This window comes from Galendromus occidentalis, unplaced genomic scaffold (assembly GCF_000255335.2).
Source record: "Galendromus occidentalis unplaced genomic scaffold, Mocc_1.1 scf7180000077442, whole genome shotgun sequence".
Classification (NCBI taxonomy): domain Eukaryota; kingdom Metazoa; phylum Arthropoda; class Arachnida; order Mesostigmata; family Phytoseiidae; genus Galendromus; species Galendromus occidentalis.
The window spans coordinates 312714-322868 of NW_003805430.1; the positions used below are offsets into that span (position 1 = coordinate 312714).

The 10155-nt window shown below is 50.3% G+C and overlaps 1 protein-coding gene and 1 pseudogene across 1 annotated transcript; both read right to left on the bottom strand.

Moving 5' to 3' along the window:
* Positions 1 to 1466: 1466 nt before the first annotated feature.
* On the bottom strand, positions 1467 to 2961 carry LOC100908645 (uncharacterized; annotated as a pseudogene).
* Positions 2962 to 5214: 2253 nt separating this feature from the next.
* On the bottom strand, positions 5215 to 9207 carry LOC100908786 (O-acyltransferase like protein). Its single transcript, XM_003743324.1, has 16 exons — positions 9106 to 9207; positions 8924 to 8991; positions 8628 to 8790; positions 8343 to 8539; positions 8135 to 8255; positions 7956 to 8043; positions 7764 to 7864; positions 7233 to 7448; positions 6938 to 7136; positions 6674 to 6845; positions 6487 to 6566; positions 6282 to 6404; positions 6076 to 6196; positions 5770 to 5971; positions 5531 to 5673; positions 5215 to 5439 (listed from the first exon to the last, which is right to left on the bottom strand). Exons 3-16 carry the CDS (start codon positions 8692 to 8694, stop codon positions 5215 to 5217), a joined length of 2055 nt encoding a protein of 684 aa, XP_003743372.1. The 5' UTR covers positions 8695 to 8790; positions 8924 to 8991; positions 9106 to 9207.
* Positions 9208 to 10155: the final 948 nt, after the last annotated feature.

Sequence of the window (10155 nt, forward strand, 5' to 3'; positions counted from 1 at the left end):
AAGATCACACAATGGATGTCCTGGCACGGTTGGACGGGCAATCGAGGCTCCTGTGGATGTCGTTCAACGCTTTCTAGGTTTTTCGACGAGGACTAACTATGTGTTCGACGTCAATCCGAGAAAAAATGCCGGCCGAGAGTCAACGGGTTCCGGAGTGTCTTCCCGAATGCTGAAATCAACAGGTGCCTCTTTCATCTAGTCAAAAACATGAAAGCGAAGCTCAGAGATATTGGTCTCATTCAACGGTACAACCGAGATCCGGATTTCTCGTTGTCGGCTCGGATGATCCCGGCTCTCGCATTTGTCCCGCCGTAACACTTCAATACCGCGAGGGGCGAACTAGCACCAGAATTGCCAGAAGAACTGATGCCCGTGTTGAACCATTTCGAAAATAACTACATCGGCCGTTTGAGATTAGCTCCCGGCGCAGAAATCGTCCGCGCCCCCGCTCGCTTCCCCATCGCGATGTGGTCCGTCTACCAACAGACAGTGGACGGTGAAGCTCGGACGAACAATTTCGCCGAAGCAGCCCACAGACGTTTGCAGGGCGAGTTTGGGGTTGATCATCCTAGTCTTTGGAAGTTCGTAGACGGTATCCGGAAAGTCCAACAGAGTCGGGATGTAATTTATGCTAGATACGTCGCAGGTCACAATCCAGAACCGAAGCGCAGTGAGTACGTCTCTGCCGATGGGCGAATTCTCAAAATTGTGAGAGAATTCGGTCAGAGGACAACGGTGGACTACTTGCGTGGGCTGGCACGGAATTTCCGGATGCAGGCATCGAACAGCGGACCGCAGACTGCCCCTGAATCGCCGGAGTCAGAGTAACGTGACACGTCTTGGCCTCGCGCGTCCAAAAGTCAATACGTATAGTTAAGCCTAAATACTCGCTCATCCCGAATAGTATGGTTTGAGCGGAGAATTCGAAGCCCTAAGTTAAAGAATAGGATGCACCTCCGATGCCGTCCGTGTTCGTATCGAGCGCTTTCTTTTTTCTTCGCCAAGAGCATGATAATCTTCATACGCAGATGGATCCACTCAGAACTCATGATTCGCTCTCGGAAGCCTACGGGGAAGTATTTCCGGCGTTTCCGTCTAGTCGTAATCCAGATTGTCGTTCCACAGGAACCGAGCGATTGGGACGAGAGTTGGTGATAAACCGTAAGCCGTTCACCGGACAACCAAGACTTCCGCGAGCAAACAATTCTGCGCCCAAATGGCTCGCGCGCAAACGGCTCTGCGCCCAAATGGGTCGCACCTAAACAGCCGCGCCTAAACGGTCGCGTCCAAACGGTCGCGCCCACCATCTGATAGCCTTCGCACTATGTATAATAACCCGCTCCGATGAATCGATCATCATCACTAGGGCCTGGAACTTCAGGCACGTAAAAACTCGGAAATAGGCAGGCAAAAAGGCATCAAAAATCGTCGGAAAAGGCACTTTAAACGACCGAAAAAGGCATTTATTATGTTCGATTATGCGGGTTGCACATGGCTATTATGTGGTATTTTGCGTTCTCGATGGTGAGACCATGTCTCTGATCCGATAGCAAAGCTTTATATCGTGAGAAAGAGCGCTCAACGTCCACGCTCACCATAGGCGCATATCTATAACATGAGATCTCTGTCGGCGAAAGATGAGAAATCACGGCGTCTGTATTCCTGCCTTGTAGTGCGTCCCTTATTTTGACCAGTTCCTCATAGCCGGGGTTCTTCTCCTTCACTTTTTTGAACTTCTCCTGGATGGACTCGGCGACGAAACCTTCAGCTGAGTTGATTCTCGCCTCAAGTTCTTCAAAGCATCCGATTGTCGAGCTCAGAGATTTTTTCGAGTTCTCAAGGCTCGTGATCGCACCGGGCACACTCGCGAAGTTCGAGGCTACGAATGTCAGCTGGCTTCTCAAGCCGGGACGCTCTAACAAGTCTTTCGACTTCCGAATGGTAGCGGCCTCGCTGCTATCCAGATTTTCTACCACACTCCTGACGGTATCGAAGTTCGTTGCGTAATACAGAGCGGCGTACAACCATGTCCCCCATCGCGTCACTATCGGCTCGGGCGGAAGTGCCAAATTCGGCGCTTTGGCTCGAAAGGCTCGGATACGTGACGGAGCCTTGGGGAAGACTTTCTTAACATTCGCGATCAGAGAATCGACTTCGGGAAACAGAATCCGGATTTCCTCGCAAACCCTATGAATTCCGTGGACTATACAGGTCAAATGGATCATTTTCGGGAAAACAACTCTTAGTCCGACACCAGCCTTCTTCATATACGGAGCTGCATCGGAGACAAACAGTAGCACCCGGTCATGTTGAATTCCCTCGGGCCACAAAAGGCTCAGAGAGTTTAAGAACGCCTGGGCGACTGTCGCATGGTTCGTTTGCTCGACAATTTCTGATCCGATGAGAAACGCTTCCGAAGGTTCCCCCGGGATTCAGACAGCCAATTATCGTGTTGACAACGTACTGCCCTTTAGCATCAGTTGTCTCGTCCACTGACACCCAAATTCGGTTGTCACCTACCACTCCGCGAATTCGTTGGAGCGTCGCGTCATACAGTTTCTTGAGGTAGGTTTTGCGCAGCGTTGTGTGATCGGGGATTTCATTCTTGCAGTACTTCTGTAGAAAACTCCGGAAGGAGAGATTCTGCAGCTTGAAGAGGGGAATGTTCGCTTCGACCAACATCTGACATAGATCCATATTGAAATGGCTTTCCTTCTCCGACAAATCCAGGAAGTTCTTCAGGAGACACAGATTTTGATCTCCGTTTGAGGGTCTCCTCATGCGTTCTTGATGCATCGCAGAATTAACGTGCTGCTGCACAAAGTATTTATTTTCTGTGTTCACCTCTTTCTCACACACCCTGCAGGTGAGCACGATTCCATCGGTCATGAAAATTACTGCTCCAAACTCTTTCACATAGAGTTCATTCTTCCTTCTCGAACACAACTTCTGTTTCGGCATCGCGTACAACTTTATCTTAAGAGAAACGCCGTGAACAATTCGAAAGGGAAGGATTTTCAGAGCAGGAAATCCGTACACCTGAATCTTCTCGATAAAACCACTATCGAGCGCCCAGCTGAAAACAAGAGGTGTTCGCTCGGCACGTCACTCGAACGGGAATCGCTGCACGACGCAGACATCCGAATCAATGGGACGGGCTCTCTCGAGCTTCGAGAATGCTTCTAGCGCCGGATATCATCTACCCGGAGCCTGAAATTGGGGCAAAAAAGGCAAAATGCCTGGGCGAAACGTGAAAAAGGCAAAAGTTCGCGAAAAAGCCGAAAAAGGCAAAATCTGGCATTTATGGCATTCTGCCTGAAGTTCCAGGCCCTAATCATCACTTATGGCTCTCTCTATAAGAGACAAGATTGAGCTGTCGAACTCACTCGAAACCTCCGATTGAGTACCTTCCGTCAGCAGCTCTCGTCCCCCTTCCTCCCACAATCACGTTAAGGAGGAACATTTTCCAAGGCAGCGATTCTGTTTTTCACGCGGGAGCCGTCAGTCCGGAGGCTCAAAAAGACAAGCGAAGCCAAGCAACCCATACATGTCCCAGTAAAACCTTGGCTATACCATTGAATGACTGACAGAAGCAATCGATATCGATCGATTTAATGAATATTCCGTGTATCGCATTCAGACCTCGATTGTATCGGCCATCTTCAATTTTGTTAAGATCAAGGCGAGACTCCGGAGGCTGATCAGAATCCATTTCATCGAGGTTTTCGAATCGACTGCTATATGGCGACTTGAGCCAATGAATCGAGCTCGACAAGAGCTATCCTGACGAAGAGTCAGAATTTCGGAAAGAAACAGCGCCATGACTGATGAAGTAATAGGAGAGAGACAAAGTCTTCATGCTGGAGACAGCTTTGTAATGATTTCGGCTCGATAAGAAATCGTCCCCGGACAACCCGTTGTGCGTCGGCTCCTCATTGGCCAATTGCCCAATGGCTAGCACGAAGGTGTCCGCCGCGTTGACTCGACCATGGAATCCTACGTTCGTACGACCCTGAGAGTATTCGTAGCTCGGTCTCGTAAAACTTGACCGAGGTAATGTTTGAGCGACATAGGATTTTTAGAGGAAGCGGTCGGATCGTCGTGTGTGTTTGCCGTCTTCGTGGCTATGGGAAGCTCAAACAAAGGCCTAAAACGAGAGCGTACTATAAGGATCGTCGATGGCTCTCCTGTTGACTTTTCTCGAGGAAGCTAGTTTTCTTTCTCGTAACCACGTCACACCGAGGATGACGCCGAGAACATTTCGTCGGCTGAGGCCGTGAAGTTCCCATTCATGGTGTCCGACTCGCTGAGGGTCGGATAATTTTCTTCGCTGGAGCTGTTAGCCGCTCTCCATCGAGAATTCTAGTCGTCTCAATCGAGGAGAAGTGCACCACGCGGAACGGAACAAATTGTCGGAGTAGAATGATGCAGTGTTGGAATAATTCCGATCGCTTGGGTGAAATCTTCGCGAGCTTTCTCCCATGAAGGCGACGCATACATAAATAAGGATATCCTTTCTTCACCGTCTTTTTTGAACTTTTTAGTTCAACTTTCCCCACCTGTAGCCTGTGCTATCGCCGATCTCGACGCGTTTTTGCTGTGAGACGCTCCGGAGCGGGTGGGGTGAACCGACCGGCATTCTGCATTCCAGTCGCAGGACGCGTCTCCAGACAGCCCAAGAACTCACTGAATCAACACATAGCTGTCGAGCCACGACCAGACTCGATGACACCGCCGATCGGTTGCTGGGTCCCGAATGACGGTTGAAATGCTGAAAAACAGGTCAGATACCATGGCTCGATCCGAAGTCACGCTGCACCCTTCCTGGAGCCGCTGGAGAGTTTGGCCTCTAAGTTCCGTTAGGCGAGATCACTCCATCAAAGTTGGTCATTCACATTTGACGAGGTCTTCAGTATGCCAGCCTCCGGGTCTCTGTTTCTCATCGAGTTCGAGAAGACGACCGCTCAAAGGTCACTCGACACAGGTCGTTTTTTTTCATGCTTAAGATACAGTGAGTTAGCTTCGTCTCGAGTCAATCTTCGCATCTCGGAACCATTGTTCAAGAGCTCATGTGCGCCGACATCATCATGGCAGTCATCGGAATCGTGGCGGGACGGATCGTCGCCGAACTCAACTCTAATTCCGATGCGTTTATTCGGGAAAAACACAACGAATGGACAGATCGCACTAATGGCCGAACTCCCAAGAATCTCTTCACAATTTCGATTCGTCTGGGGTCTTAACGACCATGACCTGTAGAGGTTTTTCTGGCGCGGATGATGATTCCATTTTCTTGTGGCTGTGTCCGTTCACGGGCCTGGCACCGGAATTCCGTCTCCCGAAGAATCTCTCCAGATTCACCGCCGGCAATTCGTAGAAGAGATGGAGAATCGTAGCAGCGGCGATCGCCAGCACCCAACGACCCAGACCGTCGCGTATCTGCAAAACACGGAAGAAATTTCCGGATTTCTCACTAAAGGTTGAGGTTCGCAAATCCTGATCGGCATGGCTTCCATAAGCTCCCACTCACCAGGATGAAGAGATCCAATTGGTAGGGTGTGCTCACTCTTCCGATCCTTATCAGGAGGATCGGATAATGGCAGAGGAAAATCCCGTATGACAGTTTGCTCAGTACGTGGAATCCTTGCCAACTGTAGAAGCGGAACAGAATGCCTGTAATATATCTTTATGGATCACGAAATGACCGATTCGCTGCTCGACCGCGCGGATCGTGGATCGAGTGCCTCCGGAGCGAGAATGCTACCATACCTCCTCGACCGGTAGCCAAAGCATAAACCATCCAGAACTTCGCAATCGCCCATAGCGTCCGATACGAGGAGCCGTAGAACGCGTAGAGAGCTCGTCGATGTGCGATGCTGCTGTCGTCCTCGGCACCGTTCCACACGGTGTTGATTAGAATGAGTGAAATCGTCAGCATTATCGAGAACCACCATAAGATCGCTTGAGAGACCTGGGGAAGATGCACATGCTTCAGCGGGAGCGCCCTACGAAGTCGATTTTCGTACCATACTGATCTCGCCGAGTTCTCGGTTAAAATCGGGATCGGTCACTTGCCAAACTCAGGCGCAGTTTGCCGTGATGGACAACGCAGTAAGCGCATAGGATGCCCATTACGTAGGTTGGAGCGTGGCTCCACGGCTTGTGGTAAATAATTTCGGCAGTTCGCAGTATTTTACTGGAATGTTCGACGTGAACATCAACACCTAATTGGGGGCATTGATTGCACTGATATGGTCGTAGTTAGCGATCAGGATACCCACTTGAGACTTGGGAAACCAAAAGACAAGGCGGGATGAAGATCATCGATCCATGTAGCGTACATTGTGTACGCGGTCGATGACAGGACGACCAATAGGGTTATCGACAAAAAAGCTCTCCTGGATCTGCAGACGAATGAGTCTTCAGACAGAAGTTCCCTTTGCGAATGAGTTCGAGAATACGTAGTTTTCCGAATTCAAGCCTTACTTGAGGAGCACCAATGTCAACGGCAGTGCGAAGACGTAAATCTGCATCTCGGTGGCGACGTACCATGTTTCCTCTAGGCACTGGAAAAATATGGAGCGTTGCCGGCAACAATGTGGGCTCGGAATTTATTCCTCCTCGACCCCAACGTGCGAGGGCGGCTTTCGAGAGAGGATGTCGGGGAACTTACGTGATTTTTCCAAGGCAGGAAGTTCATGTAATGTAGGAGTATGCTCGGCCAATGCGAAACACACGAGTCGAATTCTCTTTTGTAGAAATCGGCTTTATTGTCCGCAGCTCCGTAGGTGACGAGATCGGACATTAGGAAGCACATCAATACTACAGCCAGTGGCACCGTGAGTCTTGAAAATGAAATTTGCTGTCAAATCGCGAATGAGGATGCGATGAGGATCAGAATCAAGATTGCGCGAGATTACAGTGGTCAACGTCTTACCTCAGATATCGTCGAACATATTGCCGCAAGCAGTAAAACGGAAGATTCTTCTTTTGAATTCTCGTAGCTTTGCGGAGGATCGAATACCCGATCAAAAAACCCGTTATGAAGAAGAACGACGATACGCTCAAATATGAACTTCCGAGCCCGAGATTGTGGGATAGTCGAGTCTGAATCTCGTATAACGAGAAGCCGGGATCTGCGGTGCCGATCAAACTCTGAGTTCTCCTCTCGAAAATTTCCTATGAAGGGCTGGTAGTTGTACGAGAGGAAGATGAACGCTCCCGAAACTCACCCACGTTATCATACTTGCTCAGTAGGAAGCCGTGTGCGTATACAACCCAAAGGCTTAGTAAGACTCTCATTCCGAAGAGGAACGTCAGAGACTTGTCGCGGATACGTATGTCAAAAAGCGTTCTGCTATTCTTAATTAGGGAAAAACACAACAGGAATTCGGTTATCCGGCTCGGACGAGGAGCAGGTGACGGCAGGATTCTCTTTTCGGGTGCATCTGTGAACATCGGGGATTATTAAGAGAGAAGGCCTCTGGAAGGTGATCAGCAGACTTTCGGCAGGTCCCGAGACGAAATCAGGGAGCGAATGAATTCCATCGGATCGAGATCGAAATCCGCGAATTCATTGGGCTCCGAGGATATGAGCGCGCTACTCCCCGATCGAGCAGCGTCCTTGAGGTCTTTTACGGAATCGAGGGCACGTTCTCACAGAAAATGTAATACGCGCTGAGCCGTCGACTAGTAGTTGCGCGATGTTATTCTGATGCCGGATTCACCCACATCGGTTCTCTCGGGCTGCAGACGCAACGTACCTGTGGCCTTCGTCACAGGGAGTTCGGCAGGTTTTTTCAAGCGTTTGTAATCAGCCGCCGTGCCCGTGAACACCAGCAGGGAAGATACCACTCCGAAAACTCTGAAATCAGGTACGGCGAGGAATCGAGCAATTTATTCACGGAACTCGACAGAATAATCGTCGACGATCAAGCTCCGTTCCGATCGCTTACGTTATCAGAGTATGTCTCCAGAGCCAAGGTCGCGCTTCGCCCGTCTCACAGCTTACGACTGTGGCGTTCAAACCAAAATCTCCGAGGACTGAAACGGGAAATCGCGATCGTCACTTGGGGAGAATATTTCGCTCGAAATATCCACGCTTGCCGATTCTATTTCGTTCCGTGATACTCACGGCTCCGGAGAACGTATGTGAGCTCGTCCTCAGTGCAACCGTCTAGGAAACAGAGTCCCATACGCAGTCCCGTATAGCCCCAGACCGGGGCTTTGTCCAAAGCATCTAGCCGACGACGTCCCTGCAGATCAGGCCAACGCTTAGAACTCGCATTTCGGGAAGAATTCGGCTGACATCCCCCTGACCTGCCTTCGTTGTGGGAACACACCAACATGTAGCCGTACTTCTGGAAATCTCCCTCCAATTCGGCGATTAGGTGACGAGGCAGCGTGAGATAAGTCGTACAGTACGAGCCTCGTAAGTTTCCATCGAGATTTCGCGTCTTCACGCACTGGGAGTAACCGCCCATTGCGCCCAGAGACCCCTCGAATACGTTGGGGGTGACGTATCCGTTTGCAGCCATTACTGAAATCACGTAAGGAGCCATTGCGTTCAGCATGAGCTTGAAATGCCGGCGAAATTCGGATACGAATTCATGCGCGAAGGTACTCACTCCTGAACGCCCAGACTTGATTGTTCCGCGCACCGATCAGCAGGGTTAAAAGGCGACTCGAACACATTGAAGACAACTCCGGACTCGTGACGACATCAGAAACGACCGGGTACGCTTTCGCTATCAGAGGATTCAGAACCCCTTGTACGGTATCGACCAATGACTGGAAACAAGAGTTCAATGCAATGATTCCCCACGCGATGCCACGGTCTCCGTGGAAACGCCACCCAAGAAGTTGTCGGACAACAGAAAAATCACTCTCGTGGGATCCGACGGGAAATAAGAGGGGAACAGACCTTATAGGTGACAGTCTCTTCCGATGCATCGTCGTCGATAGCTTGCTCCGGGTCCGCACCCCGAACAACTACGAGGAGAAGTACAGCGATCAGCGTAAGTCGCATCGTATCCTTTGTCACAGAGCTCTAGCAGTGAGAAGTTCAACGGGTTACTGAGTTCGGTCTTCCAAAGACATGCGCACCAGAAAACAACTACTAGACAGTTGAGGAAAGTACTCGTCAAATCATTACGAGCACCGTAAATTTCCAGACCAGCCTTGTGCTCGCACAAACTTGTGCACATTAATTCTTTCCCGATCGCCGGGCTCTCCCTCTGTTCTCTTTTCTTTCGGCGTTTTCCTTCCTCTCCACTTTCCTAGACTGTCATCATCGGAGGGGCATACGTGCGACGATGCATGAAGCACGTGGTCGGAATCGGCTCGTCGTCGCCGCAGACGGAGATCTTGATCGGAAATTCGAGATAATGTCCCCGAGCGATCATCACTTGTCACAGAGCTTGGGATCGATGAGCCTCGGGCCTGTGAAGGACACGGGCATGATATATTCCAGACTCCAGAGAGCCGACCCATCCAACAGGAGTTGTTTTCAGAAACGCGCCTCCCGAGTTACGACGTCAGATGTTCGGCGGACCGCGTGCCGTGAGCCATTTTTCCTCTTTAATCCCGGACTTTGCCGTCATGTCGTACGAATGCGTATCGAGCTCTACTCGCTGCCCGTTGAGTTTTCTCTCGCTCTTAATTTCTAACGCCTGAAATGCTGCTCCGTTTTTTCCCTTGTCTACGCCAAAAGCCGCACGATCCTCGCGTCATAGCGAGCGCCTAAATCCCGCTCGCTGGACGGCTTCCAGAAATTTTATCCGGTTTTCACACGGTTCTGGGAATAGTGGATTACGATTACATGGATCCGCATCTTCGTTTTTGGCTGTAATTTCGACGCGTGACTGCTCGAATAACCCGAGAAGTTCATCTCGATCTCATTTAACCACTGAGCCAACCTACACTTCACGTAGGAACTATTTCCCCGTACAAGGATAGGGATCTCTGATCGAGGTCTCGCATCTCTTTCAGGGATATGCCGAGACTCCTCAAGGTACCTCAGCAAGAGGGAAAGCTCCCAGGGATTGCTTTTTAATGATCGTTCTCTATACATTCAGATTTTGCCGAATCGCGATCGCTTGGAGAAACGCCGGTACATTGATGACACTCGAAGACAACGATTCAAGTCAGGCAATC

Excerpts from the sequence above, each read along its gene's own strand:
- LOC100908786 (XM_003743324.1), bottom strand. The coding sequence starts at position 8,694 with ATGTGTTCGAGTCGCCTTTTAACCCTGCTGATCGGTGCGCGGAACAAT. Across the intron at positions 7,449-7,763 it reads CCCTGTGACGAAGGCCACAG|ATGCACCCGAAAAGAGAATC; the intron begins GTACGTTGCGTC and ends CGATGTTCACAG. Across the intron at positions 7,137-7,232 it reads GAGCAAGTATGATAACGTGG|ATCCCGGCTTCTCGTTATAC; the intron begins GTGAGTTTCGGG and ends TCGGCACCGCAG.